We start from the raw sequence: 21,723 nt of genomic DNA, 5'->3' as shown, positions 1-21,723 counted from the left end.
TCACCTCATCTCACTGAAGTCAGCTCCGTAGTGTCCCACTGTAAGCTGAGGCACCCTGCGAATCTCTCCAGGCCTGTGCTTTCTCTGCTGGGGAAATACTTAAACAGGACCACCTCTCCTGATCAGTGACCCTCTTCTGTTTTATGGAATCCTCGCGCCATCCCCATACACGGAGAGCAGCCATGGGAAGGGCACAGCTGAATCTGCACACTGAGTCCTGTGCTGCGGGCATCTGCTGCCTGGTCAGCTCTGCAGTGCTGCCTACAGCAAAGTGCCGTCTCACGTGGATTCTTGGAGGCCTGTGGTGGGGCCTCGTGCCGGTCACAGTGCAGGGCAATCTGGACAGATGTAACAGTCTCACCTCTTGTTGCTTTTTGCTTTCCAGAGCACTGCAGCTTGATTTTGATGTGTGCTTGTCCTGGGTTGCCTTCCCTGTAATTTAATGCAAATTGTTACTTACGAAGGCAGGGAGGTCTTTGGTTCCAAACGAGCCCGTGTGAGTCGGTCAGGACTACAGGTGGGTTTAATGATGCTTCCTGCCCGTGCCACGGTAGACGAATGGCGTGAGACAGGGAAGAGCCTTGTGCTTGCCGTGTCCTCCACGAGGGAAGATAACCCAGCATCCCTGGGAAAAGCAGAAAGGGAGGATCTCCTTTCCAGTGCCCTTCATCTTTCTGTTTCTATGAAAATAATAACTTACGGAATTGTGCTTGTGGGCTCTTGTGTTTCTGACATCATCGATTAGCTTGCCTCAGCTACAGGCCTCTTGAGATTGGACCAGGGCCTGGACCAGTCTGGAGGGGGATGCATGACAAGAAGCCCCAGAACCCGTGCAGTGTGTGACCTCCACTTTGTGGGCAACAGGACATCCATTCTGAGAGACTCAGGAGATTTTTCTCTCATTCCACCCCTGTGAGGCCAGGGATTATGGGAAGCCACAGACTGACTTGTCAGCAGGGGAAGCGTGGAGAGAGCACATATATATCCATGCATGAGTTCCTTACTTTTAAAACGTTTATAACAAAAGATTCCAGTGGTAAATGATACTGTTAGAATGTATTCCCTTCCTACAGGACTGACTTACTGTTGTACATTTCCAAAACTAAATCAAGCCTTTAATTTGCAGACACCTACTGTTTTGTGTGTTGAACATTATAATAGAAACTGAGGGTGCCTGACGGGTTAAATGAGTAAGAAACATCCCATCCCTCAAGAAGCTCTGTTAGGAGAGATAAAGGAATGAACCACTAGTTGGCATCTGAGTCATGGGAACTTAGGGAAGGAATCATCTCTTGTTTAGGCCTATATATACCAGTGTCCCTTCTGTTCACTTTTGGTGGCATTATAACATCAGGCATTAAGTGGAGTTCTGAAATGTCTCACCCAGGGGATTTTCCCCTGTTGACAGCCTTGCTGGCCTTAAAATAGGGAGCCAGTCTTTTCATTCCAGTTCCAGTAAGTGATGTTTGTGTTGTGATTGTTTTGCCATGGAACAGTTCCTGTCTCTATCACCATTGTACACAACGCAATAGGCTGTGTTCCTTCCTAGGAGTCATTAGGTTTCCCTAATGGGATGATCTAGAGGAAGAAAATAGAGCTCTGGCCCTCCTCCCTCATTAATGCTGTGTCTGCTTCACATCAAGCTCATTGAATTGTTTTTCTCCTTACCTGAGACTGTTCTTTCCTCCTTGACTCAGGAAGAGGATTTAAATCCTGGCTTTCTTGACGTGGGACTTTAGTACATTTGCTATTGCAGCTGAACCTGCCTTGCAAGCTGTGAGCAGAAATGCTGTTTCAAGACTGGCACATAATGTGGACAGTACTCTGAGGTTTGCTTTATAAGTCGAAAGACTGTGTCCTGTAGGCTTTGAGAGAGAGTTTGTCATTGGCGCACTCCACCTGCATAGCCCCCCAGGCTCGATAAAGCCAGTGGAGGTTCTTTTTTTTTTTTTTTTTTTTTTTTCAGTGGAGGTTCTTAAGAAATGCTGGCAATGCTGAATACAGATGATTGACATCTGCTGCTCAGTGTCATAGTGACCATGTATCTCTACCTACTCACTTTGGTTTTGGTGTCATACTGGGAGCTACTGTCAGCTGTCCCTGGAGCTGGTGAGGACTGGGGGTGGAAGGCTCATCAGTGCCTAATAATGCTTAGTTTTCTCATCTTTGTTTATTCCCCATGGGGACCTTTATTGCCACATGTCTATCTCTTGGCATGGCTCTTCGTTTAAGTAAAAACAAGATAATGCATGCCCTTTCAAGAATCATCTCTTGTTTAGGCTTATATATACCAGTGTCCCTTCTGTTTACTTTTGGTGGCATTATAACATCAGGCATTAAGTGGAGTTCTGAAATGTCTCACCCAGGGGATTTTCCCCTGTTGACAGCCTTGCTGGCCTTAAAATTGGGAGCCAGTCTTTTCATTCCAGTTCCAGAAAGTGATGCTTGTGTTGTGATTGTTTTGACTCAATCTTGTTATTTTTTTTTTTTTTAGACTTAGAGTCCCCATGGGTTACCTAATTCCAGCCATTTATTTTTATTTTTTTTAATTTTTATTTTATTTATTTATTTATGGCTGTGTTGGGTCTTCGCTTCTGTGCGAGGGCTTTCGCTAGTTGCGGCAAGTGGGGGCCACTCTTCATCGCGGTGCGCGGGCCTCGCACTATCGCGGCCTCTCTTGTTGCGGAGCACAGGCTCCAGACGCGCAGGCTCAGCAGTTGTGGCTCACGGGCCTAGTTGCTCCGCGGCATGTGGGATCTTCCCAGACCAGGGCTCGAACCCGTGTCCCCTGCATTGGCAGGCAGATTCTCAACCACTGCGCCACCAGGGACGCCCCCAGCCATTTATTAGTGGACAAACATGAAGGTGCCCTGAAAGCGACTGATGTGAAAAGTTGCCTTGATCCTTCCTCCGTAAGGCTGGTTAGTGGGAACATGGAGCAGGAAGGAGGGAGGTAGCAGAAAGGAAGGGGAGGATGAAGGAGAGCTTTAATGTGGGGGTTGAGAAAGCAGAAGGGTAACAAATCATAAGCCTCTTTACAGCATCCACAACTGACCAAGCTCTAAAGGCCTGGAACGGCAACAGCTGTGAAAAGACCTAGGTTGTCTAATTCTTCTAGCAGTTGTTCGTATAAGTTCTTATAATTTATCACCCCAGCATAGACTGGGGAAGATGAGATTATAAAATGAGATATTAAAAAAAGAAGTAGAGCTGGCCGATTTCTCTTCTGAAAAGGATTTTATCACGTAACCAATTAACTTAGTCTAATGGAGGGAGATAATTGCACAAATCTAAATAAGTAGAAAGTGGGAATTGTCAAAATATTTTTAAAAGCAAGGTTCTAACTTTTAGATGTACACAGTTACTCAGGAAATTTCAACAGCTGTTGCTAAGCAGAGGCACCGCTGGGCCATCTTTAGCGTAATAGACAGGACTTTAAATATTGGCACTTGTTTTCACAAAACAAATGTTTCTTTAGGAACTTCTTTTTAATAAAGAAATAGTAGTAAGACGCTTGACAAATGCTTGTCATTGGTTTTACAGTTTTAAACATTTTAACAGGGTGGCCTTTTAAAGGGATATAACTCCCCCCCGCCCCCCGCCCCGCATCCCCCAAATGCATGTATGCTCTAATGACCACAGGGAGCAGCAGAGAGAACTCAGCTCTGGCAGGGAGAGAAAAATATATCAAGTCTTCGACCGTGTTTTTAACTTCCATTCCTTAGAATTGTGCCTTGTGGTTCCTCATATTACCTGCCCCAGGAGTGAAGAGCCACTGTATAATTAGATTGAAACATTTCCACTCTGTGGAGGCTTTGACAAGTGAATCTTTTTGAAATTGCAGAGTTTTCAGATAGCTGGAGGTAAACCCTTAAGTGCTGGTGCTTCCCTTTGGAAGTCTTTGCTGTAGTATATTTCTAAAATACCTATGTATTTGACTGGCTTCTTAAATACTGAACAAAATTTATCCTCTTCTTGATGGCTCAAGAGTATCATTATGGCTATCATTTGACTGTTGTGTAATAAAGATGTCCATCAGTGGGCACTAATCCTACTAGCAGTCCAGAAACTTGGATGAAAGAGTTACTCACATCAGTTTACCTCTTGGTCATTTGCCTCAGTCTTTCAAAAATGGAATGAGACACAGTCGGCCATGTGGTCTATGAGAAAGTGCCTTTCAGCTAAATTCATTCACACATAGACCATGGAAACAGTCTTTTCCTAAAGAATTTTATTTGCTCTTCAGAAAACCATCTCTGCTTTTCATTCCTGCTGTAGTTACTCTTAATTCATCAGCTTCATTCAGAATATTAGGAAATTGTTTGGGCCTCGCTTCACATATATGAAACTGAAGGCATTGGCTTTCATGCGGTCTCTCTCTATTTTTCTTTCTTTTTTAAAAAATTTATTTTATTGAAGTGTAGTTGATTTACATTGTTGTGTTAATTTCTGCTGTACAGCAAAGTGATTCAGTTATACGTATATATACAATTCTTTTCCGTTTTCTTTTCCATTGTGGTTTATCCCAGGGTATTGAATACAGTTCCCTGTGCTGTACAGTGGGACCTTGTTGTTTATCTCTTCTATGTGTAATAGCTCGTATCTGCTATGTAACCCCAACCTCCCAGACCACCCCTCCCCACCACCCCAGCAACCAGAAGTCTGTTCTCTGTGTCTGTGAGTCTATTTCTGTTTCACAGATGAGTTCATTTGTCGTATTTTAGATTCCACATATAAGTGATATCATGTGAAGTTTGTTGTTCCCTTTCTGAGTTACATCACTTAGTATAATAATCCCTAGGTCCTTCCATGTTGCTGTGAATGGCATTTATTTCATTCTTTTTTATGGCCGAATAGTTAATATTCCATTGTGTGTGTGTGATCTTTTTTATTCATCTTTTGATGAACATTTAGGTTGTTTCTATGTCTTGACTATTGTGAATAGTGCTGCTATGAACATAGAGGTGCATATATCTTTTCGAAGTACATTTTTGTCCGTATACATGCCCAGGAGTGGGATTGCTGGATCATGTGGCAACTCTATTTTTAGTTTTTTGAGGAGCCTCCATACTGTTTTCCATAGTGGCTGCACCAGTTTATATTCCCACCATCAGTGTAGGAGGATTCCCTTTTCTCCACACCCTCTCCAGCATTTGTTATTTGTAGATTAATGATAGCCATTCTGACCAGTGTAAGATGGTACCTCATTATAGTTTTGATTTGCATTTCTCTAATAATTAGTGATGTTGAGCATCTTTTCGTGTGCCTGTTGGTCATCTGTATGTCTTCTTTGGAGAAATGTCTGTTTAGGTCTTCTGCCCATCTTTTGATTGGGTTGTTTGTGTTTTTTGTTGTTGAGTTGTATGAGCTGTTTGTATATTTTGGAAATCAAGCCCTTGTCAGTCGCATCATTTGCAAATATTTTCTCTCAGTCCGTAGGTTGTCTTTTCATTTTGTTTATGGTTTCCTTTGCTGTACAAAAGCTTCTAAGTTTGTTTATTTTTGCTTTCATTTCTATTGCCTTGGGAGACTGACCTGAGAAACCATCGATACGATTTATGTCAGAGAATGTTTTGCCTGTGTTCTCTTATAGGAGTTTTATGGAGTCATGTCTTATATTTAAGTCGGTAAGCCATTTTGAGTGTATTTTTGTGTGTAGTGTGAAGATGTGTTCTAACTTGATTGATTTACATGTGGCTGTCCACCTTTCCCAGCACCACTTGCTAAAGAGACTGCATACAGTCTCTTAAGCTAGAAAGCTTTCATCCCAGATTCCTTCTTCTTAGCACAAATCAAAAAAATATTTTTCAGTCAAATTTAACTTATCACTTCAAACTTCTGGGTTAGATATTCATCGTCTCTCACCTGGACTCTTTGGTTTCCTTACCACTAATCTCTTTCTGCCTTACAACTCAGCAGTTCTTGAACTTTTTGGTCTCAAGATTCCTTTATACTTTAAAAATTATTGAGCATTCCGAAGAAATTTTGTTTATATGAGTTATATCTTCAATTATTTACCATATTAGAAATTAAAACTGATACATTAAAAATATGTAATTCATTCACAGTAACAATAGTAAACCCACTACTTGTTAACATAAAGAGCATATTTTCATGAAAAATAACTTTTCCAGAACAAAAACAAAATTAGAAGAGTGACATTGTTTTACTCAAACTTCTGGCTCAGTAGAAAACAGATTCTCATATCCCTTATTCATTCAGACTGTTGCAATAGGGAAAGTCCAGCCTAACACAGATATATGCTTGAAAAGGGAGGAATATTTTAATAGTTTTCTCAGATAATTGTGATATTCTTCTTTGATACTTTGATGAGAATTGACAAATGGTAAGTTCTTAGAAGTTATCTGTAGTGTGGAATCTGAAATCATATCACTGAACTTTCTGTACTCTAGCCCATTAAAAGCCATTTGGTCTATCTTGTACTTTGAATGGATTTTTTATCCATGCATGATTTTCTAACATCATGCATTGGTCATTTAGGAAATGCTGATTCACTGAATAATACAGCTCTTCCAAATGTTGAACATTTCATTCTACAAATCAGAAAATCACGTTTGGTAGCATCACCACCAATCTCATCTGAAATGTCTTTAAGTATTAGTAAATTGGCAAGTTCACAGTGGCAGATACAGGTTTTCAAAATTCTCATTTTCCCTTGAAAGTCTGAATTTTATCATCAGCAATAAATACTGCCAGTTGCTTCTTTTGAGAAACAGGTTCACTTTGTTCATTTTCAGGAAAATACGCAAGTGCTGAAGAGCCATGCTTCATTTGCCAGTCTTTCTTTCAAATAAAAATGTTGTTCCATGACAAAAGTGTCTGCATCGGCTCACAACTTAAAACAATTGCACAGGTGATTTTCCTCAAGACAGCTGTAATACCTCCATGACAGAAGTATTTTATGTCTACTTCCCATTTGTCACACAGAGTATTAAAAGGATGAGTATCTAAAGCTTGAAATTGAATGATATTAATAACGTTTACAGCTTCATCAAGGACATTCTGTGTGAAAATGTTTCTTTGTTTTCGTTTTTTTTTTGAAGCTGCTCATCAATCAGTGACATCCCTAGCTTCTTTTTTTTTTTTTTTTTTTTGCCCATTGACGGGGAGAGAAGCACTTCTCTTTTTATTTATTTATTTATTTATTTATGACTGTGTTGGGTCTTCGTTTCTGTGCGAGGGCTTTCTCTAGTTGCGGCAAGTGGGGGCCACTCTTCATCGCGGTGCACGGGCCTCTCATTATCGCGGCCTCTCTTGTTGCGGAGCACAGGCTCTAGACGCGCAGGCTCAGCAGTTGTGGCTCACGGTCCCAGTTGCTCCGCGGCATGTGGGATCTTCCCAGACCAGGGCTCGAACCCGTGTCCCCTGCATTGGCAAGCAGACTCTCAACCACTGCGCCAGCAGGGAAGCCCCTGTTTTTGTTTTTTATACTACGAAGAATATGGTGACTGCTGGTTCACTTTGATACCGCTGCCTTGGTTTGTGCTAAGGCCTGTCAGTGCAAATGTCGACACAGTAAAAGGGGCAAATGACATCTTAGGATTACTGTGAAAATAGTTTCAACCCCACAGATGCCCTGAAGAGGTCTCTGGGCCCCTGAAGGTTTTGCAGACCACGTGTTGAGACCCGCTGCTCTGGCTCATGTTAGAGATTCTTGCTAAACTTTGTGGTGTGGCATGGACTTCACAGTCTGGCTCCTGAGATTACTCAGACGGTACCGTCAGCTCTGCTGTTCTGTTCCACAGTCCAGCTGCCAGCCACGCCAGACCCCTCTTTATCCACGAGGAATTCTCTGCCTGAAATGTATCCTTGGAGGCTACCTGGGTACTTACTCTTCGATTCTTTAAGACCCTTCTCAGAAGCGCTGTCCTGGGCTGCACTCCGCACTCTCTCAGGCCTCCCACGTACCCTTCTCTCACCATCTTTACCCTCTCTGGAGCATTGGGTGGTGGAACCGTGCTGGGAACCGTGAGGCCTGCGCAGTACCACACCTCCTGATAGGGACGCTGCCTTAGCCATGTTTCGTGGGCAGGGACCTGCCACAGTGTCTCACACACGATGGGCGTTTACAATGTAGGATGCCTGGTGGGTATCTTGAAAGAAAAAGAAACACAGGAAGAACTTTGGCAAGGCAGATTTCTAGTTAATTGACAGTTTTTTTTGTAGGTACGACTTCAGTGGACTTTACCTAAGAGTATACTTCATTTATCAATTTCTCTCCTTAGGGCACTGATAACCTTTAGTAGTTCCGTTTCTTTTAAAATTCTATGTCCTGTTTTCATAGCAAATATATTTGAGGCTTTTACGTTTTGTTAGTTCAGCTTAAAAATGGTTTAATCAATATGGCAGGAGTTGCAACTAAAAACTAGGTGGAGAAAAGGAAGTTCCTCATTGATAACCCATTAATATGAGTATTTGGGATTGAACCTCCATGTAGAATTTGGAGAGTTGCCTTTGTAGTGACACAGAATAGGTCAAAGCTTCTTTGGGTTTATCGGTAAAAGGTTTAGAGGCATAGAGCCATTAGAATTCAGACCCAGGAAAACTCTACTTGTATGAAAGAAAGATAGCAACAGTAAGCTATATTAAATAATACTGTAATACTGTGCTCTTTTGAAGACTACTAAAACTTATTATTATCACATCCTCACAGGGAAGCAAAAGAGAAGTATTAGTAATAATCTTATAGATGGCAAGTTGCAGGGACAGAGCAAGGCCTTCTCTGTGTCCTTCCTGCTCAGTGCTGGGGACTCAGGGGTTGACCCTCATAATACTTCATGCTCTTACCAGTTACTTACACTATCTCCATGGGTTCCCTGGTTTGTTAGATGCACTGTCCTTGACATAGTGCACAGCCAGTCAGTGCTGTGCAATCTTCTGAGCCATTAAACATACATACATATGCACACACATATTTTTGGAGAAATTATCAAAATGCTTCCATGAAACTTGGTCCTGAATTGACTGTTGTGTGCAGAGTATGTATATTTTTAAGTTTCGAGGGGAAGTTTTTTTTCTCTCATCAGGGTTTATATTAAAAACATTCACATTAATTTTGAAAAGAGACAGGCACATTTAGGAAGGTACTGGGATATCAGTTGGTTAAAAATTATGAACAAATAAAATAGTAACCCCAAAATTAGTATGTATTTAGTCAGACAGATCTCCAGCATGGATAATCTTATAGAGCCCACCCAAACTGCAATTTTTATTTAAAAAAAAAAAAAATTCAGGGTAGGCAGAGAATTCTGTTCTTTTACTTGCTGATTAAGTTCTGACATGTCCCATTTATTGATAAGGTCTAACTAATGCCATTTGTTTGTGGTGAGCAGAGTAGATCCCTTTTCTCTAGTGCATGTCTCTGTATCAAAAATCCAGGGGTTGTATACATTTATGAATAAAGGAGCTTCTGAATCTAGGTTGCCTGCACCAGTTTGATCTACTCCTGAGAATGGGTTACCTTGCCTGAAAGTTCCTCTTCAGACAAAGAGATGGGTATTTACTCATTCACATAGGAACCGTTTGTTGAATGCTAAATAAGCCCCAGAACCTATAGGAAAGCCAAAGAAACAGATGTCTCGGTCCAAGAGACTTGTTCAACAGGTACCCAGATAACTGTGATAATCTGTGATTTAAGTGTGATAGGAGTGCTAACGCAGTTCTAATAGAGTTGGAGGAAGGACAGGGCCAGTTTTTTGTTTTTTGTTTTTTTTAATACAGAATCACATTTTTAAAAAAATATTATTTATTTATTTTGGCTGCACCGGGTCTTCGTTGTGGCATGCGTGATCTTTTAGTTGCAGCATGCAGACTCTTAGTTGCGGCGTGCATGTGGGATCTAGTTCCCTGACCCAGGGATTGAACCCAGGCCCCCTGCATTGGGAGCATGGAGTCTTACCCACTGGACCTCCAGGGAAGTCCTGACAGGCCAGTTTTTTGACTGAGGTGTTCAGTGGAGGTATCAGGATGTGATGGCATTTGAAGGGGTCTTAAAGACTTGACTGGTTTTGCTTCTGTGGTGAAGAACAGGAGGGCAAGGTCCAGGACGTGGAGGCAGCCAGATGTCACAGCTAATCTGAGCACAGTAAGGTGACTCGTGTGACTGCAGTGGAAGAGTTTTCCAAGGAGAGGTGAGAGGAGAGACCCGAGAGGCTGGCATGGTGCTAGGCTTTCCTCCCAGAGTCACCTCCAAGAGCCACATGCTTTCTGTCCCGATGGTGACACTGGTATTTCGGCCGTCTGGGTGGGGACTGTTCAGGGACACTTTGAGTTACATCCAAATTAGGCACTTGGGGATTGGCCAGGAAAAATATCTATAAATATCTGTCTTTTACTTCTTTCCCTTTGCTTCAGATAAAGAGGCTTTTTTTCTTTTTTTTCCCAAGGCTAACTCTTCCATCTGAGTTCCCAGTCCTATCTTGACCTTAAATTGTGAAGAACTGTTTCTGTATAAAACAGCTCGGCATTCAGATGCATAGTAGCTCCTTTAGTCTTAGCTTCTGGGGCAGCTACCTACCTTCTCCACTTATCAGAGGAAAGAGAACCTAACTTTTCCCTCTGCCTGCTTTCCTGTCTCATGATACAAAATATTTTCAGAGAGAACATGGTGGTCTGAATCAAAGCAGAGCTGTTTTCTTCTTTCAGCTGTATCTTAAGTCAGAATTTTCAGTTACTTGTTTTTTTCTTATATGCTCCCTTGTAGACTGACTTAAATACCTCTTTAAAAAATAAGGCAAAGATGTAGCGATGATAATAAAATAAAAAATATTATAGCAACTAATACTTATATAGTACTCATGCCACAGGCATTATACAAAATACTTTATGTGTAGTCATTCCTTTATTCCTCATAGCAACATTTTTCTTTTATCAATACTGTATGTCTTGGGACTTCCCTGGAGGTCCAGTGGTTAAGACTCCGCCTTCCAATGCACGGGACGAGGGTTCAGTCCCTGGTTGGGGAGCTAAGATCCCACATGCCTCATGGTGCGGTCAAAAATTAAAAAAAAAAAAAAAAAAAAAAACAACTATATGTCTTTATTATTTTTATCTCTTGACAGTAGTGTTAAAAAGTAGGTTTTCTTCTTGAAGGATTTTTCTCTTTTCCCTTTGTTTTGTCTTTTGGACAGTTGATATAAAGAGCAAGTTATACCTCTTCATTTTTTGGGAAGGCTTGACTGTACTGGCGTGTGTTTGCCTGGGAGGGATGAGGGATGTCTTCCATGGGAAGCTGAGTCATTTTTTGGCTTGTCTGACTGACTGACTGTGGTAGAGCTGTTCTTTTTGCTGTGAAGTGAAAAATAAGAATAAGTCGGGTGACTAAAGTAGCACATTCTCATTTTATGTGAGATTCAAATTTTTCCTAAGGATATGGTTATTTTAAACACAAGTTTTCATGTCTGGCCAGGACTTTTATCCTTTAAATCTAGAACCTCTTTTAGACTACTCACCTTTTGTGTACGGTTAACACTGACAAACACTTTTTCTCTCCTTTAATAACTGAATCAGGTCAGCCTTTTGAAAAGTCTTAGGATTATGATTGTGGTAAGAAACGAATGCATAATCGGTAACTCAGCCAGCCTTTGGATGTCTAGTACCGTTTTTGGCACTCTGGGAGAGATTTAAAAAGTACCTGTTGGGGCTTCCCTGGTGGCGCAGTGGTTGAGAGTCTGCCTGTTAATGCAGGGGACGCGGGTTCGAGCCCTGGTCTGGGAAGATCCCACATGCCGCGGAGCGGCTGGGCCCGTGAGCCACAACTACTGAGCCTGCGCGTCTGGAGCCTGTGCCCCGCAACGGGAGGGGCCGCGATAGTGAAAGGCCCGCGCACCGAGATGAAGAGCGGTCCCCGCACCGCGATGAAGAGTGGCCCCCGCTTGCCGCAACTAGAGAAAGCCCTCGCATGAACCGAAGACCCAACACAGCCAAAAATAAATAATAAATAAATAAATAAAGTAGCTATAAAATTAAAAAAAAAAAAAAAGTACCTGTTGCCTTTAAGGAAGTCACCATTCTACTTAGAGTAAGACTAACATGCAGCAGCAGCAGCAGCAAGGAAGAACACAGGACAGAGCACCGTAAAGCCAGTGCGGCAGAGTCTAAGGACCATCTTAATTCACAGTACAGCGTTAGAAGGAGAGTTAGAGCAGGCAGAGAGCCTAACTAGAAAAGTGGGATTTGAAGGGTAGATTGTGGTTAAGGTGGAAGAGACACGGTAGGGAATTCCAGAAACCATGATTGTCCTAAGAGCCAGGGTCACTGAGGCAGGAAGAACCCCATATCCTAATTGTGGAACCTTGAGAGATCACCCATTTACTTTTCTTGAGGAATGACAGCAAATGAGATTGGATAAGGATCATGGCATAGTATGATATCCAGACAAGGGAGATCAGACTTGATGAGGCTAGAGACTTGTACAGCCTTTCTGAATTACAGCACAAATCATCCCGCTTCTGTGCTGGCACACCTTCGATGGCTCCCTGTTGCCTCTGAATAGAGTCTAAACTTTTTAGCACGGCATCATGTGCTCCCATAATCTAGCCTGTGAATGCTTTTGCAGGCCAGGGCCATAGCACTGCTCTCACAGGAATCTGATGCAGGTAGTAGACGGCTCGCTCGTCCTCTGTCCTACCTGTTGCGCATCAACGTCTGCACCGTCTCTCACAGTCTTCACTGGGGATGCCTGCCTCCTCCCTCCCATTTTCTCTCTTTCTGCTCCTTTATGTTAAACCACCACCTTCATGAAACTTTTCTGCCTAATCAGTTTAGTCAGAGATCTTTATTCCTTGCTGAAACCCTACATTTCATTTGTACTACCCATGCCGTCTTATATTTCATACCATTGCCCCTGCTGTGTTTCCTTGAGGTCCCAGAAATGTCTCATCCATCTTCATATCTCTCATAACACCTCACAGAGCACCATAACTTCGGCAGAGATTTAAATATTGTTGAACAGATAAATAAATTTGGCTAATATTAGCTAGTTGGCTACTAGTTGGCATGACGTGCTGGTGATGACAGACTCCCATGAGGAAATTCTCGTCCATAATTGTCAGTGTTGTTTCCCTGACCTCATTGCCTTTGTTTATAGAATGAGGTTTGTTCTTATTTCCATAGATGATCATATGGAAAGGGAGTTTCTTACTTGTTGGCCGTTCCTTCTGTTTCCATTTCCTTGCCAAAACACTGTCCGCCCTGCTTCCCTGCTCTAGCTATTATGAAACCTCTGTTCATATTCCTGGCCAAGGTGCAGTGTGTGCACTCAAGTGTTCTCTTTTGGTCTCTGTGGCAGGATCTCTTGGAAAGAATTGAAAGAACGGGCATAGAACTCACTTTGTGTTAATGGTCCGTTTTCTCTGTTAATGCTTCATTTACTTCTCAGAAAGTTTTTTACACACTAAAGCGTTTATTTCCAGGTTAGCCATCCTGTAGCAACCATTTTTTTATGATTCACTAAGGCACTTTGTCTGAAGGGTAAAATGTCTTAAGAGAAAACTGGAAAAAGCGAATGAAGTGTACAGGCAGAACTTAAATTTTCCCCTGTGAAATGGTAGAATATTGAAATTCAGCTTTCATCACTCTACTACTACACCAGAACTTGCCCTCACCAAGCAAGGTCCATGAAACATTTACATAGCAAAACCCAGATCTCTCATTGGCTTGACTTTTTCACAACATTTGGCACTGTTTACCATTCTTTCTTTCTGTTTCCTCGATGTCACATCTGTGTGTTGGTTTCCAAATTGGTGTGCCCAGCCCCAGCTGTTCTCCCGAGCTCCAGACACAGACGTTTATGTTACATCTAAAGGGAGATGTTCTTGTGGTACCCTGTGATTCCTCTATTCTGGCACTTCTCACACACATTATTGTAACTATTTAATGTCTGTCTGGTTCTCTGTTATATTCTCAGTGCCAAAAATAGGTGTTCAGTGAATTTTTTTTTTTTTTTATAGAGACTTTATTTATTTATTTTTTATTAATTAATTAATTAATTTTTATTTTTGGCTGCGTTGGGTCTTCGTTGCTGTGCACAGGCTTTCTCTAGTTGTGGCGAGCAGGGGCTACTCCTCATGGCAGTGCGCGGGCTTCTCATTGCGGTGGCTTCTCTTGTTGCAGAGCATGGGCTTCAGTAGTTGTGGCACGTGGGCTCAGTAGTTGTGGCTCACGGGCTCTAGAGCACAGGCTCAGTAGTTGTGGCGCACAGGCTTAGTTGCTCCATGGCATGTGGGATCTTCCTGGACCAGGACTTGAACCCGTGTCCCCTGCATTGGCAGGCGGATTCTTAACCACGGTGCCACCAGGGAAGCCCCTGTTCAGTGAATTTTTGTCTCATGATTGAACGAATTTCATTTACTGAAAAGCTTGTTGAAGATTCAGGACAGTGACACATGAGAAGTTGTAGTTTACAATCACAACAGTATTATGGATTTTCCATGTAAAACTTCTTGGTTGTTTAAATTGTTACTGATAGTAAATTTGCCCTTTTTAGCATCCTTAGCAGTCTAGGTTTTTAAAATACTAATGTATTTTAAAGCCACATTCCTTGGGAAACTGAAAATTCAACCTAAAAAAATTAAATGTTTACAGATTATCCAGTACACTTTAAACAAGGAAAGATGTAAAGTGAGTTTTACAATAAAATCACAAGATTATAGTATGGAGGAGACCTGTTTTGACACATCCAACTAAGAAAAGATATGAGAAGTGACTTACTTCACCACAAGCTTATATACTTCTAATGGTGTGGTATTCGTGTTAAGAAAGCCAGTTGGATCTTAAACATCCCAGTGTACTCAACACCAGAGGGTTTTGTTTTGGTGTTCGCATCACAAGAAGGACACCGACTAACTAGAGAGCCCTCAGTCGGGTACCCTGTGGCATGAGGAACAGTTGTGGGAACCATGATCCAGAAGAGAAGCTTTGAGGAGGGTAGCGAGTCGTAATAAGTATCTTCAGATATTTGAAATGCTGCCATAAGAAGTAACTAATGTTTGTTCCCAAGAGGAGAACTAGGAACACTATACCCATTCATTCTAAAGGAGACCCAGAGAACAGTTGTCAGTATCCAGAAATCTTTTAGTCTCTATGCTGGCTGTGTTCATTCTGATTATTATAACATATTACCAATAGTGAGAAGCTATTAAAAAAATTAAATATCAAGTATTAAAATGTTGGCAAAGAAGTTGAGTCCGTTTAATGTAATGACACACTTTCTACCTGTACTTTCTAAAATTAGGAACCATTTGTCATTTTTATTGCAAAAATAAAATCTTTTTCTATCCTTTGGCATTTGTATAAAATCAAATGTAAGAATGCCAGTGATATGAATAACAAATTCTAAGTTTTCTTTCCTCAAATTTTAACTTAACATTTTCTCCATGATAGTTTCATTTCTTTCAGTTTAGGGGATTACTCACCGCAAAATAAGATGCATATGGAAAGAAAGATTTACAGAACCGAGTTTAATGCAGACTCGTTTTATTAGCTGTGTGACCTGATACAACTGACTTAAACTCTGAGTGCGACTTTTCTGCATCTGTAGACAGTGATGTTTCACCCTATAGCTTTTTATGAGGAATAACTGAAATTGTACATGTGGAAGCACATGGCATACAGGAAGCACTCAGTGAATGTTGTTGTTATTAATAAATCTTGCCCCAGAAGACTTGTCCTAGAGTTTAAACTATCCTATCACCACTTTTCCAGATGAATTCTGATTCGGCTGTCTCCCTTTCTCCCCTCCTCCTGCCTTTTATTTCACCAAGTTGTTGGTAATTTTAGTAAAATTTAACATTTGTGTGCTTGTTCCACGAGACCTATTTCCTGTGAGGAGCACAGGTTGGTGAAGAGACATTTTTAAAGCTTTGTCTTGTCTTACTTCCATCTTAATTACTTTTTGCTATTGTTATTGTTGTCAAACAACCTGCTGCTACCAGCTAAATTGTGTTAAGGTTTCTTCTTGAAGAAGTCAAGAAAGGGTTAAGGCAGAGGAGCTGCCTGCTGCCACGGGATGGTAGTTTGAGGAGAATTGCTGGTTGACTGGTTGCTTGCCCTTTAGGCCTTCCCCTTCTCCTTTATTCTTTTAACCTTCTTGAAACCTACAAATCTGGGAGTGGAAGAAAAGCCAGGGGAGTGGGGGCCTTAGGCCTCCCTCTCCTGGACCAGTAGTGCTTAAACACCTAAATTGAAATGAAAAAGGAAATGCTCGCTGGAAACAATGCAGCTGTTGTAAATAATTCCCATCTTCTCTCAATTACTCAAACATCTTATTTGGAGCAGACTGTTATTTTAAGCAGACTGCAGTTGCTCACGCGGAGGCTATAATAATAAAAATAATACAGTGTTTTATCTATATTTTAGTAAACTTTGCCACTAACAAATGTGTAGCTCTGGATGACTCACTATTTTTTAAGTTAATGAAGTCATAGGTTAATGAAAATTGTTGACTGTGGTAGACGTTTCCTTCCTTTTCACATGAAAAGTGGAGGTGGAAAATATAATTAAGCAAGAGTATACTACATGTTTTCTACAACAGGTTTTGAGAGAATTTCTCAATCCCTTTTTCTTTTTCCTCTGCATCTACCCACATCCTATGAGCTATATGGCAAGTGATAAAGATTTGTTAGTCTCAGACTGACCGTATCTGATCAAGAAGGAACTTCAGATACGATCTAGTGTCCAGCCCTTCTCATTTTCCAGTTCTGGAAGCCCAGGTCCAAGAGTCAAACTAATTATCCCAGGATGCTCAGTGAGATAGTGGCACACCTAGGAATGGAAAGAACCTTTGATTTTCACCTTGTGCTCCTTGCGGAGATGAAACTGATCATTGGTGGGTCTTTTAGCCAGTGACATGCTACTACTTTATGTTCACTTTGGGGTACAGGACAAATGTTTTAGTAGCAGTAGACACCCCCCTCCCCGCCCCAGTGCTTGCTGACCTTTGTGTTCTGTTTGGATCTTTCATATACCCACTAAGTGGTGTCCTAATTCAGAAACTTTGCTGTGAGACTTTAAATAGGGTTCTGCCTTAACTGAAACAAAAGGAGCCAAGTAGAGTTGACCCATAAGAATGCTGAAATAATTTGGGTAAGGGTTAGACCTTCAGAATTAAATATCAAGGGAAAATTTAATTCATGAACAGAAATGCTCTAGTTAACTTCAAATGCATAAAATATTTTTCTACTTCATTTTCTGGAATCTTTAAGAATATATGTTGGGTCTGTGGTATGAACAGACTTTATGCACTTGAAGCTTCTATTGAAGAACGTAGGGCTCCTTGTTGTGGCTGGAGGGTGGGATGGAGGACACAGAAAGAAGGGAGATATAATTAATCTTGTGAATAATTACTATTGTAAGAGGTTGTGAATAATAAACATGTTTTACTACAAGTTCCCAAAATTAAAGAAAAGGAGAATATTCTCAAAATGAAAATTCATAGGTATCAGCTCTATGGTTTGGATGTAAAATGATTGGTTTCTGTGTTTCAAAATCCTAACAGAGTAACTGTTCAGTGGTTCCAGATGTTTTTGATAAAAACTTGGAATTGTCACATCAGCAGCAAAAGCACAGGACTACAGACTCAAGTCTTCTGTGGAGAGTGCTTGAACAAATCCAGAGGGGAAAGCAAAACAGACTCTCCTCCACCCCCACCCTCTGCACCCCCCCCACCCGAGTATGTGTTCCCTACCCAGAGAATTTGTTCTCCAAGAAGGAACAAAATACTCAAGGACAATTCCAAATCCTTTTAATATGTTTATGTGTACAGAAAAAGTAGGAAGTCTCGATTTCCAGCCTGTAGCACACAGCGAGCAGATCATCAGAAATACAAAAATTAATCTATTTGTCTCAAAACAGTAATCTCAGCCATTTCAGACAATTGTATAACTTTGAAAGAGGTTTCTAATTATATAAACTTCTTGAGGACAGAGACCTTGTTCTTTGTTTCTTTTGTTTGCCTTTGCTGCAAGGCACAAAATATCTGTTAAATCAGTATAGATTATTTAAGTCAGGAGTTACATGAGGTTGGGAATAGAAAGGCTCTGTGGTGATTAAAGCATCTATGATCCTTAGGGAGATGCCTGGGAACCTTGGAGGCAGGAAACATTTGATTCTAATTAAAACAGAAGGGAGGGGCAGTGAGGAATAAACCATATTGAGGACAGAGGGGTGGCAGCTTTGTGTTTATATGGGGAGGAAGGAGCGTTCTAAATTATTGCTTGGTGAAAGTTCATACAGAAAAGATAATAAACTATCCATTTTCCCCTACACTAAAGCCTAAAGGGCCTTTCGATTTGTGCCCTAGACCACATAGTTTCAGAGTAGTTGTAAATCCCCGTGCAGGTTCCCACCCTTTTGGTAAGCCTGAGCTAGAATTTTATTTACAGCTTTCTAATCTCTCTCTAATCATCTGTTTCTACTGTTTCCCATCCTCACTCTAATGAAAAGCAACATCTGGTTCACTGTCCACGTTGGTAGCATCACAGAACTAGGCTCAGTGGGGACGTGTGGGGAAGGGGAGGGGCTGTCTACCTCCCTGCGGTGGATGCAACAGTGTGGGATTGGGCTCAGCGGCTGCGGTGTGTTAGGTAGAGGGAGAGATGTGGTGTGTTAGGTAGAGGGGGAGATGCGTACTAGCAGGACTCGCTGCCTTGCTCTCCTTGAGCTGGTTAGCTACTTGAATGCCTGACCAGAGGAAATGGTGACTCATCAGACCTTCTCTACCCCTTTCATAGCTCCTGGAAAGCCTCATCACCAGCTCTGTTTGTGATATTGACAGGAATTTAAGTATTAAATCTCTTTTTTCCTTCTACTTGTGATGTTTTGAGTCCCCTCATTCACACTCTAGCCAAGGACTCCTCTGACCACTTGAGGAAAATGCCAGCTGCCTAATGCTCCTAGAAGGAGAACATCTTTGGAGTTTTCCTTTCTCCACTCTTCCCTTTTTGTCCCCCTCAGTTCCTTCTCCTTTCCCTCCCAGATCATTTGTGACCCAGGTAAGAAAATGAATTCTGGAACAGGTCTGCCCCTGAGAATCTTGGCTAGGGTGGGGCTGGAGGGCTCTTGAATAGTAAGAGAGCGGGTGCATGGAGTGGTGGAGCCACACTCCGGGCTCAGTTAATGTGAGTGGTGGCTTTCAAAGCCTTGTCAGTCACTTCTGTAACTCCTTCTGGATCCTGGAAACATAGCCCTGAAATATTGGCTAGCATTTTTCTCATATTAAATCACTGACTTGCGTTTGGCAGGGAGATGCAGTGTCTGCCTTGTGTAGTTTCAATTTCCCCGATTTCGTGGAACAGATAATTGTGTTGAACTTGCCTGTGGTGTTTAGGATGACACCCCCTCCCTCTATTACCATACCTCCCCCGACATCAAAGCGCTTGGGGTGCATCTGGAAATGCCTGACAGAGCCTTTTTCATAGGGAACAGTGTGAGGAGGAGAAAGGGGAGGAGGAGGAAACGGGTTGGAAAAGGAAGCCTTGTTTTTCTCTTCTTCGTCTGTGGATGAATCATGTTCCCACCACTGCCATTAGGTTTTCAAGCCTCCGAGGCTGCTGGTGCAGAGCTGAAAGGGCAAGTAGTGACGTTCCTGAGAGGGAGGGAAAAGGGGTGAGGGGTCTGGGGTAGGGAAGGGCCAGCGCCCAAGAAGGGAGGGAGCAAGAAGGGAGGAGTGGTCTTTTTTTTTTTTTTCCCCCTCCTTTCGCTCTGCTGTCATTAGATATTTTCAACTGAAATCAGAACCAAGCCCTACCGCCTGGCGAGCAAGAGGCTGACTACAGACTCTTTACTTTGAACAGAATCTCAGAGCTTCAACTTTTTTTTTTTTTTTTTCCTGTAAAGGAAAAATTGATTTTCCTTGTCTTTGTTTTTGTTTTATAAGCAAGAAGAGGATTTAATGAGAGAATTTTTTCCTATCATCCCTTCAAATTAGAGTTGTCTTCCCTTCTCTCTTTCTCTTTTCCTGACAAAGTACATACTGGATTTTTATTGCCTGCTTTGGGCTATTCCACCACGTGCGTCAGCCGTTATGTGTAGCCGGTTAATTCTTAATTTTTCCACTGGAATTATCGCCAGTGATGGAAATGGTGTGTGCTTCTCTTTCGGTCAAGATCTGCCTAAAGTATAGCATCTGGAAGCATTTATTGTTCATATTGTGAATTGTAAATTGTAAATTCATCATCCCAGTGCTCTGAAGTTGCCAGGAAGTTCTCAGTCTGTTCAAGGAATTGGGATCCTGCTTGGTTTTCTTTAATTCATTTTTTGACCCTTTGAGGGTTTTCTACACAGAGGAGTCTGGAAGTCGTAAATCCCCTCCAGCTCACGGTAAGAAATTTGGAGCTCTGGACTTGGCGGGAGCACGGTGGTCCCCCAGGTTGACAGTGGGTACGTCTCCTGCATCTTACTTCCTCTCTTCTGCATTTGGACAAAATGTATGAACGGCACAAGAGGCGCTACAGCCTATGTGACATCTCCAAGGTGGACAGGACTGTGGACGTGGTGTTGCTGAAGGTAAGGGGCCACACTCCATCCACTCCAAAGCTCTCAGGCTCTTCTGTCTCTGAATCCAGTAGCTGGATTCCCTGGCCCCCCTGTATTGGGAGAACGTCTGAGAAGTGTGTGTTTGTGAACAGTGGGGAGTGCTGGGTTGGGTTGGTGATTTTAAGGTTCTTAGCAGAATATCTGAACAGAAACAGTGGGGACTTCAGAATCAGCATTGAGCCACTTACTGTTTCAGTGTCATTTGACTTGCTTTAAAATGGATTCTTATGCTCAGGAGAACCTCATACTCTTGAAAATCACAGATGGAGAAATTCACCTTCAGAGTTGCCCTTTCCTCAGATGTCTGTGTCCCTCTGTCCCTGTCATCCCCACCCCAGGCCCCCATCTGGAGGGGTATCTTTCTCTGTCAGTCTCTCTCCTTCTGCCTCTGTCTCTTTGTCTTTTGCCTGAGTCTTTTCTATCTGTTGTTTCTGCTGTCTCTCCTCACAGCTCTGAGGGGAAAGATAGACAGTACTTACTTCCTTTGGAAGGATCTCCAGTCCATCTATTTATTAAAGTGGCAAAGTGGCCCCTTTGGCTTGGTTTGACTGCTGTTCAGGTCTAGCCTTTGAACGTTAATAGCTGTATTTGTTTGTTTTCTCCCATTAGTGATGCTGAGTGTCTAAGCAGGATGGGGGCGGAGACTCTGGATGGCTGATTGCTCACAGAAGGCATCCTTGAATCTAAAATTAGTAAGGACTCCTCCAGCCATAAGATGGGAGTCTGGGAATGTTGGACGACTCACGGAGCACTTTTTGGAAGTTTAGCAGTTTTCTGGCAAAGGCAGGGGAAATTGGAAGCCAAGCAAGTGCTTCACAGTTGCCAAGAGAACCTCAGTACCTGAACTTGTGAAGGTGTGGAGCCAGGGGAGTCCAGGCAAAGTAGTAATGTATCGCCCTGGTCAGGGAAATAGTGGAGCTCTTGTACTGATTTATCAATTCAGTGTATTACTTGAGACTCCTTAATTCTTTTCATTGGTCCGTTGAGGCCAAGAAACGGCTCAGAAGGCTAGACACAGAAGTCAGTGAAATGACACTACCATGCCAGACGAGGGGCTAGGTGCAGGAGTTGTGACTGTGGAGGGAGTGCTGTCTGTCCCTCCATGATCGCTGTCAGGTGGTGGTTTGATATGCCAGGCCGAGGCTGAGAGCAGTGGGCAACTTGGCATTT

General features: G+C 42.2%; 1 protein-coding gene across 15 annotated transcripts in view; it reads left to right on the top strand.

Annotated features, from left to right (window-relative positions):
* AKAP13 (A-kinase anchoring protein 13) overlaps positions 1–21,723 on the top strand; it is a 344,171-nt gene that overhangs the window by 204,802 nt on the left and 117,646 nt on the right. The window contains exon 1 of one of the 15 annotated variants that reach the window (XM_059912547.1): positions 20,275–20,523. The exons of the other annotated variants lie outside the window; for them this stretch is intronic. Coding sequence (XP_059768530.1) covers positions 20,443–20,523 — 81 coding nt within the window. The 5' untranslated portion in view covers positions 20,275–20,442. Of the gene's footprint in view, positions 1–20,274; positions 20,524–21,723 lie in introns of those variants that run through there. 15 annotated transcript variants of the gene reach the window in all.

The sequence above is a fragment of the Balaenoptera ricei genome, chromosome 2 (genome assembly GCF_028023285.1).
Source record: "Balaenoptera ricei isolate mBalRic1 chromosome 2, mBalRic1.hap2, whole genome shotgun sequence".
Taxonomy (NCBI): domain Eukaryota; kingdom Metazoa; phylum Chordata; class Mammalia; order Artiodactyla; family Balaenopteridae; genus Balaenoptera; species Balaenoptera ricei.
This window is presented reverse-complemented; position numbering and strand designations above follow the sequence as displayed.